Consider the following 19554-nt stretch of genomic DNA (forward strand, 5'->3'; position numbering starts at 1 on the left):
TCAACCTCCATCCTGGACTGTGAAAACCTTTTTAGTGAAAAATGTTTTAGTGAAAAACTTCTCTACAGCTCCAGAGAAGTACATCAGTTCAGAGGTTTTGCTTATCTTAGTTTTGGTAAATAAGTTGTCACTTATTATCCGGGCAGGGAGAGAAAATTTAATAAACTAACCGTCCAGGATATCCCAGTCTTGAAACCAGTAAGTAGATAGGCACATCTTTCCAAAATCCATGGAGATTGGCACCACTGAGAATCACTGTGATGACAAATTTTCACAGGAATCAACAAGACAGAGAACAACAACATGATTTAAAAGGTATTTTGCAATGAACATCTATTCCCTATTTCTTAGGAAGGGTGTGTCTCTCTTTAAATGATGTTTTGGTACATCTGGCTTCCTCTCCCATTTGAAACATTTGGCTAGAAAAATAATTATATGCTATTTAAACTGCTAGTGGGAGTGGAAGGATTTCTTTGCAGCTATGAAGAAAATGGGATGGTTGTGCACTAAATTCACATTCTAGTCAATGCTCTCTATATAATTTAATGAGATAATTCCTTTTGGTTTTCCTCTTGATTAAAAATGGTAGTGTTCCTCTCAGGACTGGGTTAATATCCCTGGAATTCTCCATTCTCCTCCATTCTGCCTGCAAATTTTTGGTCACAAGGGAATCCTGCTGATCTAGTTAATCTGCTGAAAACTGGTTGTACTCTTTGCTTTTTTTAGGATATTTGTTCTGTGAAACAAAACCAGCAGATAAATTCTGCTGATTCCTTGTGAGTCACCCAGCAGCAATGGCAAAGCTGGGAGGGAAAAATGGGGAGAAAAGCGGGGGATTAGTGAATGGGCACTGACCTGAAGATCTGACCCATCAGATCACACACCATTTCAGGTGCTTCCAAAAGATGAATAAATACTCAGCTGCTACCTCCAGGTACCCCATCAGTGGGGACATGTGGTTAGCAAGAAATGTTTTTAAAAATCTGTTAACGACATTGTTTACAACTGGTGCTCACACAGGCATGGTTCACTGGGCCTGAAGCACTGAGATATGCATGGCTGGCAACAGAGGACAAAAGAATTATACTCAGAGACAAAACAGTTTATTGCACATTTATTACATTATTTTGCCTTGTAAAAAGCTGTGGCATCACCTGCCAGAGAAATCAAAACTTTGGTTTTCCCACCTTTTAGATCATCTAGACAGAAAATGTGTAGCTCCCAGGTACCTCTGAACACCCTCCCTCACCGTGCCCTCCAAGCCTCAGCGGCCTCACAACCAGCAAGAGCAAACCTGGTCATCTACTAAATCTGGTGCTGATCTCAGTTCATCAACTTCCTGTAATATCAGCAAATACTTTTGCTTTTGTAAATCTGTTTTTCCCTCCATAAATGGGGTGCCAGTGGGACCAGAAATGCTTTGGATCCAGGAATGTGCTGTTTGGCAGGAGGAACAAAGAAATTGCTCATCCAGAAGGGCAAAACAGGACTAATGGTTTTGTTTGCTGGGAAGAAAACTGCACGGGAGTCAAGCCAACAACTCCTGCATGCCATCAGAAAGGTGCTGTTGGATGCTATTTTTAACGGCAGACATTGATATTAGTCATTAATGAGAAGCATCTTCAGTAACAAATGCGATCAGATGCTGCAGTTCTTCTGAGGTTGCAGAGTCTCTCCATAGGCATTTCCCACCGCCCACTAATGTCAGGCTCTGCCTAAACATGACAGGGCAGCTGTTCTTCCCGGCCTTTTGGAAACAGCCCAGCCACAACACGTTCCTGATATCCCTTAGCTGCAGGGTGTGTTTCATTCTGCTGCTCCAGGCAACTCGATAAAGGCTCCTTCCACCCACTCCAGTTAACCCGCCCAGGCTGTAACAGTACAGCATTCACCAGGGATCCAGGGATCGTGCCCATCTGCTTAGTTAAAATTTGCCTACATTGGTTGTTTCATACAAAGGAACACTTAATTTGATTTCATTGTATTTTATGAGCCAACAGTAATAATGCTAGATGCATATCAGAGGGCAATTGCTATAGTTCTTTATGAGTAAAGTTATTTTTAAGGATCGTTATTCTTTTCTTGACACCAAGATTTTACACAGCATGAAATAAAACTTGGTTTAGTTAGAGAAAGAGAGGGGAAATATTCAGCTACTACATAATATAAGAAACCATGAATTTCCATTTGCACTGTTGTATTGTCCTTAATTGCCCTTGTTGTCCACACCTACAGGAAAAGTTGACACTTTTTTTTCTTTCTTTCTCTCATTTGAGACCACTGGAATTATCCATGCTTTCTTATTATTTTACTTCTGTCTGCGGAGCCCCTCCATGGACGTGAAGAACACCTGATGGATGTGCATCCCTGTGCCTGGTCCTGGAATGACAATAGTTACCCACCCTCTTCCCCCTAGACAAAGGAGTCATAGCTGCACAGAATTAATTAGATTGGAAAAAAAAAACAAACCTCCAAGATCATCGAGTCCAACCTATGGCCCAACACTTTTGTCAACCAGGCCATGGCAGGGAGTGCCATGTTGAGTCCTCCAGGGATGGTGACCCCACCACCTCCCAGGGCAGCCCGTTCCCATCTCTAATCACCCTTTACCGAAGAAATTCCTCCTAAGGCCCAGCCTAAACTGTTCTTAACACTTTGTCCCCTTGTCCTGTGCTGGTTTCCCGGGAGAAGGGCCTGACACCCTCCGGGCACAGCCTCCTGTCGGGGAACAACAAGGCCCTCCCTGAGTGTCCTTTCTCCAGGCCAAACACCCCCAGAGAGCTCCTCCAGACCCTTCCCCAGCTCCTTTGCCCTTCTCTGGACTCGTTCCAGCACCTCAATATCCTTCCCTAAACTCAGGGGGCCCATAATGGACACACAGCGCTGCCGTGTCACCCTGAGGGGACGGGGCGCGCACACCGCGCTCTGTGAGGGAAAGGCCAACTCTCAACACCGTGGGACAACTGCGGGGACACCTGCACCGTGCTGTGACGGGGACAGCCCCATGGAGAGCACAGCTGAGGCGCTGTGTCCCTCAGGCCGTCCCCCGTGTCCCCACAGGGCGGTGCTGAGGGCGGCTCCCCGCGGCCATGTTGCGGAGGGCGGGGAGCGGGGAGGCGGCGCCGGGGCCGCTGAGGGCGCGGTGCCTCCTGCCCGCCCTGCCCGCCGCTCCCGCCTCAGCCGCCGCTCCCCGCGCCCGCTGCCTCCGCTCCGCTCCAGCCGCTCCGGGGCCGCCGCGCTCCATGGCGACCCCCAGCCCCTGCATCGTGGTGAGTGAGAGAGAGAGAGAGGGGGCTGCCACCCGCGGGAGGGGGGGAAATGCCGGGCGCAGAGGATCTGATCTGTGAGGGAAGGCGGGGGCGGCACGGCGCGGTGTGGCGTGTGGCGTGTGGCGTGTGGCGTGTCGTGTCGTGTCGTGTCGCCTCCCCGGGCGCCGGCAGCCGCCGCCCCGCAGAGTCACCTTGAGGGCAGCAGCTCCGGCCTCCCGGCCCGGCCCGCCGCTCCCTGTCCCTGTCCCCGTCCCTGTCCCTGTCCCTGTCCCTGCTCCCGGCCGGAGCGGCTCCTCGGGGCGGGATCCGGGGCGATCCGCAGCCCCAGGGCGCCGGGCAAAGCCGGCGTTTGGCGCCTCCGGAGCCGAGGTGGAAGAACTTCCCCCAGCGCGGCACAACTTCCTATTCCTGTTGCTGTTCCCGGCGTGCCGGAGGCTTCGGCCGGGAGAGCCCCACGTGTGTGTGTGACTGAGCTGGGTCTGGCTCTGCAGGAGCGGCATCCTTTATGTTTTCTGCGTAATTGCGGCATCTGCCAAGGGTTTATGCTCGTTTTTATTTATGGTTTTAAAGCAGATCCCGGTGCTGGCGAAGTGCGTGCGGTGTCTGATGGCCGAGAGCGGTGACGGCCGCGAGGTTGCGACAGTAAATCCCTGCAGTCCATAAAAAACCTGATAAAACCTGTAGGAAGGGCCCGTTCCCTGCCAGATGCAGAGCGGAAGGTTTAGCAGACACGCTGGATGTAACGATGGGTCTGACCAAAGAAAAAAAAACCATGAGTTTTGGGATTTATTTCTTTAAATAAGTTCCTGAGGACTGCAGGGACCGTGAGCTGGAGCTGTGTGTGTGTAGCTCCCACAGGGCCAGTTTTGCATTGGAGAGTGAAATAATAATAAAATTCCCCAGATTAAATACTCATTAAAGATTAATCAACAAAACCCCCATGTAAACAGTTGTCTGACCACTGGCCAGGAAAGCGTTTCCACAGTCACTGAAATAAAATGGCCAGAAGGGGTACTTAAAATGCCTGCCCTGGTGAACTGTCAGCGCTAACCTTCTGTTTTCCCTCTGAAATCCTTTTCCACACGGTAGTGTTCAGGTACATAACCAGAGAGGGAAGTAATTAGAAAACCACATCATGTTCAAGCTGCACCAGGGTTTAGGGTTCAAGGAAGGCTGTTTGATGTGACAGTGTGCCCTGAACCTCAGCAGTGTTCTCTATCATTATGTATGTATGCTAATCCCTTGTCCTAATTAATATGCACCTGCCAGCGTTGCAGGCTGTTTAGTACAGGGAGTTTGCCCATGTGGAACAGGTTGCTGAAAGCTTTAGTTTCAGATTCTGAATGCTCTTGAACCTCCCTTTTTTTGGAAACGGTGGTCAGAGCAGAGTTGTTTCACAGCAGGATAACTTGCCGTGCTCACAGAGCTCTCTTGTCTTGTCCTGCAGGCTGGCTCGTGTGTTTTGTTGTGATCAAGTGCTGTGGAGATTTGGAAGGTGTCCATGTCAGCACCTCTGCTTGCTTAACTGCACATGCATGTTTTGCATTGCAGTAGGAAACTCAAAGGGGTCAAAAAGCTTATTTTTGTAATGCAATATAGAATTCCGCTGAGGTGTAGTAACTTCACTTTCCTGCTCTCCACTGGAGGAGAACATTGTAGGACTTTCTTTTACACAGTGCATAACAACTCATAATATTACAAGAAACCCTTGTGAACTGTTAGATAACACTTTACTCTGTGTTCAGTGTGACCAATGCTTTTAGAGAGGGGGGAAAGTTCTGATGAACGTTGTGGGTTTGATATGTTTTACCCATGGGTTTGATAGTTTTTACTGAATAAAGCAAAGGACTTGAAGTTTCTCAGCACAGACTTTCTATAAAGCTTTGTAGAAACCTCATGTTATTACCTTTCCAGATTGGCGATGATGAACAAGGTTACGACCTGGATTTGTTCTGCATACCCAAACATTATGCAGATGATTTGGAAAAAGTCTATATTCCTCATGGGCTCATCATGGACAGGTTTGTTTGACTTCAGACAGTACACTGATTGCATGAAGCTGTAATAAACATCTTCCAGTGATAATTTTGCTGCTTGGAGACTGTCTAAATAGATTACATTTAATTAGAGATTCAAATGTACAATTAGTCTCTTTTTTTTTTTGCTTTTTTTGTCTTCTAAGAGTTTGTACAGTTGCAGTCATGCTATTCTTTGAAAATTGATCATAATTCTCAAGCTAATTTTTGGAGTATATACCAGCTTAGGACTTTCCAGTGTTTTCTTTGACATTTTACCTTCTTAAAATCTAACTAGAAAACGTTTTGTTGTGCCAGTTCAGTCTGAAAATTTAGTCTCTTGAATTTCCATAAGATATTAATAAAAGTAAACTATTAATCACATCATTTTAGATTCTCTCGTGTTGATGTGGTAGATAAATAACATCCAACTTCCTCCTGCCTTCCAAGAAAGACATTATCCTCTGTAAATATCAATCTGTCACTTCTATGGTTGCTGAAATCTGTGCTGTGCAAGTTTCATCTTATGTAGTCAAAAATGTGTTCATAAGCCTATAAGACATTTTTACTTCCTGATTGAAAGTTGCTAATTTCCTTCATGAGAAAGAACAACAAATTCAGTGAATTTAAGCCTTTTATCTATGGGTCTTCCAGAAGATCTTGTGGCTAGGAATGCATTTATATTTTGCATGGTTCTGTTTGACTAGACACAATGAACATCGCTATTAAAAAAAAGTTTCTTTTTAAATATTACAACTTTTCATTGGAAGTCCATATAGAGGGAAAAATTGGACAAAGTACAGGTCATTAAAGGATTGACGTAAAGTTTATAATGGTTGGCTTTCTCTGAGAAACCTGCTGTCAGCTGGCACACAATAAATGCAGACCATGCTTTCTAAAATAAATGGCAAAATAAATTTAGAAACAATTATTGCAGAAAAACAGTGCAGTGTTCTCTGCCTTGCTAGTATTGTATTCTTTTTTTAGGACCAGTTTCTGGCATTCTGATTTGGCAAATAAACATAAACTCTTCAGTTTACAATTTGAGAGTTTTCTTGCTTGTCAGCTGGTGGGGGCTACTGCCCTTGGGGTTGTGTTAGCTTACATTGCCCTTTCATGGAAGCTGAACCTGTTTTTGGAAAGAGAAAACACACCTTCATGTCTCATATCTGACAGTGAAACAGTTTCAGGGTGTTAAGGTTTGCTTTGGCTGCCCGTGATGTAGGAAAACAAGTGCATTTGGCAGAGCTACTGTTGGATTAACCTTGAAAAGCAAAACTTTGCCGACCAGTAACGTGTGTAAAAGTGACCCAAGTGGTGGGCAAATATTTCCAAGCAAAACGTGTCTCCAAGTTTGCTGCGTGTGTTTGCTGCTGCTGGGAGTATCCAGTGCTGCTGCTGTGATGAGCAAATGAAATGTTGTGATGGCTCATTCTTCCTTGGTTTTGTTTAGGACGGAGAGACTGGCACGAGAAATTATGAAGGGCATGGGAGGACACCACATCGTGGCACTCTGTGTACTCAAGGGTGGCTATAAATTTTTTGCTGATTTATTGGACTACATCAAAGCGCTGAACAGAAACAGTGACAAATCAATCCCCATGACAGTCGACTTCATTAGGTTGAAGAGTTACTGTGTAAGTATCTATGCAGTTTTTAGCTAAGTTGACTACAAATTATTAACAGAGGTGGTTTAATATTGTTACTGCCCTAATATGCTAGTATTAAACAAATGATTAAGGGAATTAAGAGTCACAAGCCAATTTACTCTTTCTCTACCTTATTATATAATGTGGGGTTTTTTTAGACCTTGATATCTCCTCACCCCAATAAGATCTTTATGATGAGAAGAGAGACCCTTTACATGTCCTTTGCTTGTTCAACAATTTCCTCTGTCCTCTATCCCATCTCTAAAGGTGTGGCTCTAGACTGGTACAGACAATTCTCCTGAAACTATTATTAAAAAAAAAATTAAGTCTGGGAGTTTTTATATGGCCCAGACATCATTCTTGGACAGGATGACTTGAAAGCTGCAGAAATGGTTCCCTATCTCATTTTAGTTTGGGTGAACCAAACAATTAACAAAATTAGTTGTATTTGGCCATGAGGAAACACTAGATACAGAAACCTAGATTAGTGATTAATAGCCTCTGAATATGGCATTTGCTTTTCAAGACAAGGCATAGGTTGCCTTGGGTTTAGATTCTTAGGGAAAGAATTTATTTTGATTCTGAACACAAGTATTCAACTTTGTAGGGGGAGAGAACATTCTGTAGCATGAGCTAACTTGGATTTTACAGAAGGAAGCATAGGGAAGAAGCAGGTGTTTGTCAGCACTGTTATGATTTCCACCTTACTGACAGCCAAGTCTCATGCTTTTGGGATTTCAGAATTTTTTTTTTTCCCTAAGAGCGCCTATAAAATGGAAATAATGACCTTTTTTTTGTTTCAGTTTAGCATGTATGAATACTTTGTTTCACAATGTTTTTCTGTTTGTTCTGTATCAGCTGCTTTGCATTGAAGTCAGGGTTACTTGCTACAGCTGTAGACCAGTCCCTATTCCAGCAGAAAAACACAGATCACTGAATTGAAAAGATCACTCTCATCCTTTATTTCATTAAACTGAGAGACCTGAAATGGGATATTTTACAGACTTAGTCTGGACTGCTGCAGAATTTGATAAGTCCATGATTCCCATCAAGCTCTCCATTAACGTGTCATGACAAAGCCAAGAGCTGCCTGGGGCTTTGGTCCTGTCCTTTTGCAGGACAAGGTGCACACACAGCTGCCTGCCCAGGGCTTTCCTGGACACCACACTCAGGTTTGCAGAGCACGAGGCACTAATTTAGTTATCTGCTTTAATGGGTGTGCAAAGCTGGGCAGGAGGGCTTGGGCCAGCCTTTGGTTGTATCTCACGAGGCACTTTGTGCTTGTGCACTCAGTTAAAATCAGTGAGGGAGAGCAGTCTGAGCCTCTTTGCTTCTGTGCCTCCCAAAAGGGGAGACTCCTGCCTCCAGTCCACTTCACCCCAAAGCCCCCACGTGCCCATATATTCTGCCTGTAAAAGGCTGCAGAGAACTGAATGTCTCTATTACCGAATAGTAGGTTAAAGAATAGGAAATGATGACATCCCCTTGTTTTTTTTTTTTCTTGGAGAAGAAATTGTGTATCTTCTGCTTTCTCCACTTGCCTTTTTTAACTTACTTGCCTTGTTTAAAAAATCGGTACAAAGACTACACCCTTCAGGCTCCCTACTTTCTAACTCAGAAAAAAATACTGGAGAAATAGTTTGAAACACCTGAAACAGTCTCTCCTGAAAAGCAAGGCTGAGTTTTTACTGGTGTCCCAGGTGTGTTTTGGTTCATTCCTTTACTACAGCTGTTTTTGTTTATTCCCCCTCAGAACTACAGTGCCTTGATATTAATAGGGAAGTGAGCAGCAAAGTAAGTTTTATGCAGATTACAATCCTGTTTCTACTGTAGAAACAAGTGGATGAGGAGAAAAGCAGAGAAATGTAGACAGAAAGCTGTTGAAGCCAAACATTTTCCTTGAGGTGTTGGCTTGAGGTTTTTGATTTTGTCAGCCAATTCTATAAAAGAATGTTTTCTTGTTCTGGATAAGTGAGGAACTGCTGTTATGTGATGCCTCCACTACACTATTAGTGAGCATGTCTTTTCTGTAGACTCTCTTTGGTGGTTATTAATATCCAAATTTAGGTCCTCTAGATTGCATAACTTAATAGACTGGATAAGATTATCCTCTCGTGGACATGTATGTAACAGCTTGACTGGGTCTCCATCAGTGACAGTGTCAGAGTGCTAAATCTGCTCTGCAGTTTTGATCTGTGCTTTGCTGCAGGAAGGCATCTGTGTTCAGTGCCATGAAAATCATCACAAACTGTAATGGACAGTTGAAAGTGGAGCTTTCAACTCTCCTGTCACTGTCTCTGGATGTGATTACTGGCTCCTGCTGCCTGCCTTTACAGACTGGATAAAAGATGTTAAAAATATCCTCGTCGCATAAATGAAGCAGATGAACTTTTGTAATGGTTCTGTAATTGATGTAATTGAAGTTCTATTCTTGTTGCAAACTGATCATTTAATATTTACAAGCATATGGGGTTTTTTTGTGTTGCAATGCAAAGTTCATACTGTACCGCACCCAAAATAATTCTCTAAGAATACTGACATGATCAAGCTATGATTAAACTTTACTTGTAACTCCAGTTTTCCAAGTCCTTACGGATGAATTTTAATGATCTGGCAGGCTGTTAAGAAATGGAAAGATGGTGTTTGTGATCAGATCCAGCTCTCAGCATTCTTGACAAACAGTTCATTCTGTTTGTGTTACAAGAAGAATGACTTTCCACCAGTCTCCTGCATTTAAGCATGGAAATGAGCAAATGTTGCTTGTATAGTCATGAAGGGCAGCCAAAAGACAGTGGATCTGTTGCACTGTCACTGGTGAAAATAGGGATTTTTGGTGGAGTACATGGTAAACTCTAGTTAGGCTGGTGACAGCAGTATCCTGAAAGGTCTCTGCTAACAGCAGATATTATAAGGAACTTAAAATGCCACTTTAAAAGGTGATCTTGGAGTCACTTGAGTCAGGATTTACAATCTTGTAAAACGTTATTGTTTTCCAGCAGTGACAACAGGGAGGCAGTAAAACTCTTATGTGTTAAACCATGAAGCATTAAAGTCTTACCAGTACTGAACACGGAAATAATGCTCCTGAAGATAATTAAAACATTGCTTAATGATTAAACAAAGTTCTTGCCAGTGGAAATCTGGTTGCACCTAATGTCAGAAATCTTTAACTGTTTTTTCAACCCTTTGATTGCTCAGGAACTTAGCACCTGCATATGACATCTAATATGAACTGTGAGACACTGTCAAGGTTTAAAGTCAGTGGAGTGAGTTTAATAAGTTGCAAAGATTTGTGAGGCAGTCCTAGCAGCTGTTTTTAACTTTGCTGTATAACAGTTAATTTGTGTTTTTATCACAGTTTAGATTTACTGAAGCAAAGTGCAGTGTAGTGATGGTGTACCTGTGCTGCTGTTCAATTTTGTAAGAACTAATTTGATTTGTTACCAATATTGGCTGTTAACCAAGCACAAGCTTTTCTGGCTATTTTTGTAGCTCATTGTTCTAAATAGCAATCAATGCCTTGTTTGCTGGCTATTCTTGTTATGATTGCCTATTCTTATTCAGAGTAAGACTTTCTAAAGCCATAAAGTTTAAAATGTAGATTACCAGCTACATAGCATCCTGTAGCTTAGAAACCAGAAGTGCTTTTTGTCCTGTTTCTATATCTGTAGAGAATGCATAGTAAGTCCTTGCTTTTTAGATACATAGAATGGTTACAGATGAGAGATGATGCCCGTGTTGGTGCAAATCCCTTGTCAAACAGTCTTTAATCTGAAATACCACCTTTGAAGTTGATCACTTGTAATTTCTTTGTTCACAGAAAGATGCTGTTGCTGCCGTGCATCTGAAAGCTTTAACATTTACTAGTTGTGTGTTTCACAGTTTTGACATTACCTGCAAGGAGAAAATCAGCTCAATTCTTGTCATGCTAAATGTTCACCCTCCTCTTTCTTAGAATGATCAGTCGACTGGAGATATCAAAGTCATTGGGGGAGATGACCTCTCAACCCTGACTGGAAAGGTACAGCTCTCTGTTGTCTGTGTTGGTGTTCCACTGAAGGAGGGTGGGAATTCAAACTGTTGGGATGTGTGGGGTGCAGCCCATGCCAGGAACACAGGTCCCTGCAATCAGCAGTGTCAAGAGGAGGAAATAGGAGAATGTAAATTGAGAATCTGCTTTTCTCTAGTGATTCTGTGGTGATTGTTGAGCCAGGTATCAGGGGTAAAGCACCACTGCTCCTGCTCTGTCAGGACACATCACTTTCCCCCCTCTCCTCACACAGACAGGTGATTTTTAGGACATATATGTCTATGTAAAGAATTGTACATGTCTCTGCAGTAGGACATTCTTCTCTAGAAGAATAGGAATTGTATAGATCCTATTTTGATCCTTTTTGCATATGTCTAGAATTTTCAAAGTCTGAATAATTCAAAGACTGTACTTAACATAAACTGTTGAAAAGAATCTGAGCTAATTGTTATTAGAGCATCAAAAATGTTAAACTACAAAGCAGTTGCTGTTACACATGTAAACATACATAATAAATGGTGGTACAAATATTTAACTGTGCTGAAAATTAGTTGTGAAGATTAATAAGAGATTGTATGTTGTCTAAATACTAATGGATTTGTTTTTCTTTTTCTTCCTACCAGAATGTTTTGATCGTAGAAGTAAGTACTATGTTTCACTTGGAAGTTCTAATGTGTGACAGGTAAAAAGAGTTCTAATAGAAGTTGTTCCTAAGCCAAAACCTACAGTTTCTGGTTTCAAAGCTTCCAGCTTCTGATTGCAGGCCTGAATTCTGCAAGTGGTCTCTGAATTTGAACTAAGGTGTGTTTTGAATTCTCAAATTGTATTCAATTGCTATATTTAACCAGAAAAACATCTATCCAAAATGGTTTGTATTTTCTTTCAGTTTTCTGAGATTTTGTCAATTCTGAAGTGTCTAATTTTTTCCCCTCCTTGTTGCTTTTTTTTTTTTTTTTAAGTAGCCTGAAAAAAAAAAGTGATAACTAAGCATTTTATTGTTCTGGGTTCATCACAGCAAGCTAGGAAATGAAACTGCAGAGGTAGAAAGAAGTTCCTGGTATCAGTATCCTAAAACACATGAAAAACAGATCTGAGTCCAGTGTCCTTGTGTGTAGTTTGTTTAGAGAATAGTGACACAGAGAATGCTAATTCTTAATTGGCTTTTTGCAATTGCTGAATTCCCATTCCTCTGTCTTGTCATGGTTCTCTGAGTGATACCAGGTGCAGTACAGCTCAGTTTGATTGTGAGCACCACTGCTAATGTGCAGCCAATGTCACTTTCCTTGAGTACAATTGACAATTTCAGGATAGGGAAGCAGCAGCAGCAGCAGACAGGAAGGGCGGATGTGCAATCTAATAATGTGTTAAGGCTCCAAATAAAGGAAATGGCATGTTTGTAAGCAAAGAAACAACTATGGCAACTGATTCATCAACCAAAGCAAAGGATGTTCCCTCTCGTAAAATGTGCTTCTATGTATTATTTTCCTAATTTGGGAAGGTTATATTATTCCACAGGAAGCACATGCAGTTCCAAAACTCCTACCAAAATAGTATGTATACAGCAGTCATTGTGTGATCACTAGTGCCCTTTGAAGTATGTTTTGCTTCAGATAGACAGATGTGTTTAATTATGTATCTGCTCCATTTCAGATGAATGTAATCCTCAGATTAGGTTAGTTTCTTATTTGTTTAGTGAATCATCTGTCCAGTGACTCACCTTACACGCTCAGATATGAACACTTACTGATTACCGTTTTAACTGTCAAATGATAAAATGCACATCTATTGTAAATTTAATGTCTTGAACACCAGGTTTTTCTTTGCTGCTCTAATGTCCAAAAAATTCTGTACAAAATGGAGATTCATCTGCAATGAACAGCTCATCACACAACAGAAAATCAGTAACAGGTTCTGCTTTTCTCCTAGGGCATGGAAGTAGCTGTTTATTTACCAACTTTGATTTTTTTGTCTATATACCTGTATATCTATATACCTGTACATCTTCAACTTCTGTGGAGTTTAATGATTAAAAGCATTGAGTGTTAATGGTAATGCTGACAAGTGCTCTGTTGAGTTTGTTCTTTGATTTTTATTTTATTTGGGAGTCATGGGAAAATCAGCTGAAACCAGGATATTGCTGCTGCTTTGCTGTCTGTCTCCTTCACTTCAAATAGATTTGATTTTAGGCCAGGGCAAGGACTGTCCCTGTAAAGATTGTGTGATTGTGTCCCAACGAGGAGGCCATTTCTAATATTTCAGTTTTAAGCCGTATATTCTCTTTTTATTTTCTGTTTGTATGTGCAGTGAATGGTATTAAAATGCCATGTCAAAATTTATTTTAGTGTGTTTTAGACTTCAGAACTGCACTGAGACTTCCCAGTGCAATTTCTTCAGGTATTTCTTGGCTCTGTAAAGTAAATTGTACTCCTTTTCTTTTAACTGGAATAATGGATTGTTCTGCCTGTTTTCCCTTCTTGCTTTTCTTCCCGTTGAATACTCTGTAACTGAGCTCAACAGCAAGACTAACATTAGTCTTATCATACTCAAATTGAACATTATCTCATTGCTGCAAGGAACACAAGCCATAAAATATCCAGAAGGAGCCAAGAAGGTCATTGGAGTAACTGCTTCCAAAGTTGTGGTTATCCACAGCAATTAAGCCCTGTTGTTAATGTGTGTGATCACTTTACCCAGTGTGGTTGTGTACGCTCAGTGCTGTTTTGTGCCACCTGGATTTGGTTGTGAGCATTTTTACAGGTCGTAATTTTCCATATTTTCATGCTGCTGTGGATGAGCAGTTTCAGTGGCAGAAACTTGAAAGTGCTACTCTGAGATGTTTAATATTCTGTCTTACATGAGTGTTTTTATTTCCAGGACATAATTGATACTGGTAAAACAATGAAAACGTTGCTGTCTCTGCTTAAACAGTACAATCCAAAGATGGTGAAAGTAGCCAGGTAAATGTTTGATGAGTATTTGTGCTGGTTTTCATCCTAAGAAGGTTAAAAAAAACCAACCAAACCAACAAGTAAACACAAACATAGAACACATTTCCATGGATGAGAAACAGGAAGGAACATTTCTGCAGGAGTCATATGTGATGTGATCTGTTGAAGTTACTACTTGTTTAAACTCCTAAAGTACATTTGCATGTTATAAGCACATATATTTGTTAAGGATATAGGAAACAATGTCTTTTCCAGTCCTAACTGCTGGAAGAATTCCTGTGCTTCAGAAGGGCATAGCTTGTGCATGCCTGGGACACCTCTTGCCCAACATATTATGGTAAGGTTTGTGGGCTTTTACACTGAAGTACAAGTTTAGAAGTATCTAGAAGAATTTAAATCTTTTGGTCTTAAAAAAAAATACCCTCTCAAGTTAATAGAGGTATTTTCAATATGATTTAATTCATAAATGTAGACTTTAACTAGAAGGGGGAATAAGAAAAATTAGTGATTGTCACTTACCTGTATGTAGTGTCTCTCCAAAGATGTTTGTTTCTGCTGGCACCATCTGCAACTTCACTCTACTGCAGTGGTGTACCATGCAATGGAGACATTTTTTCTATTTTTCCTTATTTAATTGTGGAATTTAATTAGTTTGCACACTAACAGGAGTGAGTGTGTAGTGTCCATAGTGCAGATGAGCTTTAGAGGTCATTCTGTGAGAGTCACCCAGCCCATATGCTCTTCCAGGCTTTTCTGCTTAGTTACACCTTTAATCAATTGGTTTCAAAACATTTCATAATTAAATAACTTGCAGCCTACAAGAAATATTGAGGATGATACTGTATTATTAACCAATATCAACATTCCTCCTACTTCTTTTTAAATTACATCTGTTGGCTGCTATGCTGTGGTTGTGTATTTTTTAATAAAAGCATAATGATTGCTGAGGATTAGAGATAAAGCAGAGCTGGGTGTAATATCTAATCACTTGTGTTGCCATAACAATGTCAAAGCAGTTGTTAGACTTACCAGAACAGCTCTTCTTGCTGATAATCTGGAGGTGACCTGCTGAAGGTGAGGCCATTGTGGATTTCTCCATGGCCAGTTTTTAAATATGTGTCACTGAAAAGGGTTGTAACACTACAGTGTAAAAATAGAATATAATAAATAATATAATATAAATAGTATAATACAGTATCGTATAATATAATATAAATAGCATAATACAATATAGTATCATATAATATAATAAATATGATATTATATAAATACAAATGTGCAAAGACCAATTTCCTGTATTTTAAACCTGTTGCAGTAATTTGGGTCTGCCCAGGGAAAGACCTGACCAGGGAAACATGACCATTCTAGATAGTCTTGTGGTCTTAGTTGCTTCACTTCTCTCTCTTCTATTTCATTTCTTTTTTGTTAATTTTTTTTGGTAGTTGTTTTGTTGTTGTGGTTGTTGATTGGTTTGAGGATTTTGATGGTTTTGTTTGTTTGTTTTTGTTGGGGGTTTTTGGTGTGGGTTTTTTTATTATTTTAGGTTGGTTGGTTTGTTTGTTTTGGTTTTTGTTTTGTTTTTGTGATTTTTTGTTTGGTTTTTTTTTGTTGTTGTTGTTGTTGTTGTTGTTGTTGTTGTTTGTTTTTAGTTTTCTATTATTTTCCTTCAGACAATTGAGTAGTTGTAGTAGGGACATGTTAACTAATGGTACTATTATTTTTGGGTTTCTTTGATTGAATCCTACACCATTCTCAAAAATAAAGTCTCCCAATTAGATGTTTCAGTAACTAAAATCAAAACTGTGACTGTGGCAAAGGAAGCCACATCCTCAGGGGTGATCCAGGAGGGAAGGGGATCTGTGTTTAGTGTACAGAGTTATGCTGGTCCTGTTGGCATTCAGCCATCAACCACCTTTTTCTTTTCCTCTCTAAGTCTCTGTTTCCCAGACAGACAAGTGTCAGGCCTGTGGGATTGTCTTATAAGGAGGTAGAAGTGCTCTACTGAATAATGACCAAAATAAACTAGGCTGGCAGGGCATTTCTCTCCAGCACAATACCCCCAGCTTTGTATCTCCATGCTTTTTACTCCTCTGACCATTAATTCTAGTATCCCCTGATCATCAGAATCAATTACTTTATGGGGGTAATTAGTACTTCCTGTGAAAACCAGTTAAGGACAAGTTGCACAAGTGCCATTAAGGTTACATTCAAGCAGCTGAACTTTTGCTTCATAAAACTTAGGCTTTTGTTGGGCTTTTTTCTTTGGCCACATCCCAGATGGTTGCCTCTTTACCATAAATAGCACCCGCAGTTCCTAACACATATAAAATCCCAGTAAGTGTCTTTTCACAGTGAAAATCCATCCAGACCAGGGTCTCCCAGCCTTTTCCTTACAGACCTGTTAGTTAGCCTTCAGGCTCTGAGCCATTCATGATCCTAGGAAGTTTTGATTTTGTCATTATGATCTTTTGTACCTGCAAGTAAAGTAATGGTTTAAAATATGGGTAATTATGCTGTCAGTTATGCCCACTTAGGCCTAATACAGCTTCTCTATCATCAAAACAGTCTCATATATTTGTACATGGTGCCTTTCCATGTTTCAGTTGTACATTAATTTTATTTGACAGTTTGTTGGTGAAAAGAACTCCTCGAAGTGTGGGATATCGGCCAGACTGTAAGTGTCTTTTGACAACCATTTTTCATAATTTAAAAGCATGTCTGTGTATTGTGTACTTTTTGCTCAAAGTCCAAGGATGTTCCAAATAGGTTTTCACTAATTATTCTTGATAAAGTTTGCTCTTATTTAGATAATTTCAATATCTGGAATGTATTTTGAGACAGTTAATCAGGATTTGTAACATTTGCAAGATTTTATTATATTGAAAATCAAACTTTGATATTTTGGTGTAGGTTACATCTTTGTCACCTGCAAATTGTCTCAGCTTGCATGTAGTCAAATGCTTCAGTCACTGGAATCTGCTGGATTCACCTTTTGACACTTTTGGGAGTGATTTGTGTGCCTTAGCCTAGCCACCTCCTGCCATTTGGCTGTCCCCAAAAATGTGGGAGGACCACATGGGGTTGCAGGTCTGATAGAAGTTTACAGTGATAAAATGCCTAAATTGGCACTGATTGTGTCTGGGCATCTGAATTACTCCCTTCTTGTCTTCTCCTGTCTGTTAGTGGAGGAACAGGATCCACAGCAGACAGTGAGTGACAGCTCCTCCTGCCTTGGGCAGGGCTGTGTGTTTTAACCATGTTCCCGAGGCTAAATTCCTGTTACTTTCATTATGGAAGTGAAGTGAATGGAGCAACAGAATCACATCCTCTTCCTCCTCCTTTCCAAGGTTGTACAGTGCTCTGTTAGTGAAGCATTTCAATACCTCGAGGCTTCATTGAGGTGTTCCCCTCATTCAAGGACACCCCTCATTCCTGGGATCTCATTATAGGCTTAGCTGGAATAATGGTGCCTTCAGAGCATCTTGCAGCAGATGACTTGTTTTGCCATCTGTCCCCAGAGAAAACCTGTCCAGAGCAGGATATATGAGCTCTGAAGGAGACAACAAAGCAGCAATGGCTGGGCCTCTGTTTTATCTCTGTACTGAGAGGCCCAGTAAGTGTTAAACATCACCTTAGTTTTTCCAAAAGTGCCCACAGTCTTTTATTGGAATTGCACAGTTTATCTCCCTATTTTCTTCATTGTACCTAGGGCGAGAAAAATGACACAGATTTCCTGCTCAGGAGTCTTTCATTTTAGCACAGTGGGGGAAAGCCCTCTGGAAAATTTATATTTTAGATAATTTAAATTTTTTGGTCATTTTACAGTGTGTGTAGACAGGGTGGACTGGTACTGCCCTGCAAAGCATCCTGCTATAGCTATTCAGACAATCTGGAATAGCTGATGTCCTCTTTTTAGGCAGATTTTTTGGGAGGTAAAAATCACAACCAAACACAAAAAACCCCAACAAACCAAAGCCAAAAGGACACCCAAAAGCAGCCAACTCTGTTTCTGAAACCTGCAAATGACCCTTCCTGCAGCCCTGTCTGGAGTGCAGGTGCAGCTCCCAGAGGTGCTCTCTCTGGAATGATGCTGTTGGGGGGACTTGTGTTGTGCTCACGAGTCCACTGCTGCTACACTGGCATGTCAGGCAGCTAGGAAGTGCCAGGAAGGATTGGCACTTTTTTCAAACATATTTTCAAAGTCAAAGGACATTTTCAAGGAATTTTACATTCTCATAATAATATCCTGTCAGTAAATACAAGAACTTCCATCCATTTCTTGCAGACTAGCACCAGGCAGCTGTGTGGGAGCCAATAAATGCATCTGTTTAATTTCCTTTAGTTGATAAATCAACAAAGCTATTTTATATTTTTTAAAATTATAAAATAGCTGAAATATTAATCTGAAGGTACTTGAGTGGAAGAAATAAAATGAGTTCCAATCTATATCTATAAAATTCCGTATTGTCTCTGTAAAAAGGTCTAGTGAACTCTAGGAAGTTCTTTTTCTAACACACTGGTGACTTATGGTCTTTTTCAGTTGTTGGATTTGAAGTGCCAGACAAATTTGTTGTGGGATACGCCCTAGATTACAATGAATACTTTAGAGATTTGAACGTAAGTAATTTTTCCTGTATGTTTTTTCTCCATTTAAAACTGGGGAGGAGGAAGGAAGGGAAATCTCCTTACATCATTATCCCTGCTCTGTAAATCATGCCTCATGTTCCAATGATGAGAACAAGCCTGAGAGCAGCAGGGCAGCATTTGAAGCCCTAATGAAACAAAAAAGTTTATTTTGCTGCATGCACAGTGGAGGCTGCACAACTGTCAGCTTTGAAATAATGTGAAGTTTCTTGTCTCACCAGATGTCTGCAACAAATAAGTGCATTTGCTTAGTTATGTCAGAGTTAAAGAAGAGAGACCTGGGAAGAAGTTAAGAAGGGCTCACATTTTATTACTTTTATCATGAACTCTTCATCTGGGTCTCACCAAACCTAGCAGACCATGGATAGGACAATTAGGAGAGGAGAAAAGAAGGCAATGTAGATATTTTTGGACCGAAAAGAAAGCCTAAGTTTTTCTGCATAAACAGTGTCAGAAGATTCTTCCTCCTGAAGTGTGTACGGCACACTTGTGTTGCTTTCAGAAGCTCGGTACTGATGTCAGACCTTGGTTACTTCCCTAACAGCAGCTCTTTATTTTGTTTCAGCATATCTGTGTGATCAGCGAGACGGGGAAGCAGAAGTACAAAGCATGAAAGCAGAGTTCAAGTGACAACAGAGCTTTGAAATGTTTTGTTTACCGAGTCCTATCTTTCACAGGCTTCAGCTCTGGTACACCAGCTACACTTGTAGAACGCCCCAGCCCCATTGCCATATGCTTACTGTAATTTATTGCATGTACAATATAAGAGCTCGTCTTGTTCATTTATATTTTAGAAATGTAAACAATTAGTGCAGTTCTGCACTCCTTATTTTGATTTGCACTATGACTCTATCGCTGCCCCTGGTTGGGTTGTGCTGTTTGTGAGCTCCAGAGTCTAACTTTTGCGGTGATAAATTGCTTAAACCTCATCAACCCAGAACTGAAATAGTTCAAGTACTGTAAATGTAAAACATTTTATGATAGGGAAGTCTATTAGTA

The 19554-nt window shown here is 41.0% G+C and overlaps 1 protein-coding gene across 1 annotated transcript; it reads left to right on the forward strand.

Annotated features, from left to right (window-relative positions):
* Positions 1-3209: 3209 nt before the first annotated feature.
* Positions 3210-19194, forward strand: HPRT1 (hypoxanthine phosphoribosyltransferase 1). The gene is made up of 9 exons (XM_083884599.1): positions 3210-3269; positions 5184-5290; positions 6738-6921; positions 10889-10954; positions 11587-11604; positions 13838-13920; positions 16539-16585; positions 18452-18528; positions 19121-19194. Exons 1-9 carry the CDS (start codon positions 3243-3245, stop codon positions 19166-19168), a joined length of 657 nt encoding a protein of 218 aa, XP_083740725.1. The 5' UTR covers positions 3210-3242; the 3' UTR covers positions 19169-19194.
* The last annotated feature ends 360 nt before the right edge of the window (positions 19195-19554 follow it).

This window comes from Zosterops lateralis (genome assembly GCF_965231275.1).
Source record: "Zosterops lateralis genome assembly, chromosome: Z".
NCBI classification, from domain to species: Eukaryota; Metazoa; Chordata; class Aves; order Passeriformes; family Zosteropidae; genus Zosterops; species Zosterops lateralis.

Coding starts and splice junctions, on each gene's coding strand:
- HPRT1 (XM_083884599.1), top strand. CDS start 3,243: ATGGCGACCCCCAGCCCCTGCATCGTG. Junction 13,921..16,538: donor AAGATGGTGAAAGTAGCCAG/GTAAATGTTTGA, acceptor TTTATTTGACAG/TTTGTTGGTGAAAAGAACTC. Junction 16,586..18,451: donor TGTGGGATATCGGCCAGACT/GTAAGTGTCTTT, acceptor GGTCTTTTTCAG/TTGTTGGATTTGAAGTGCCA.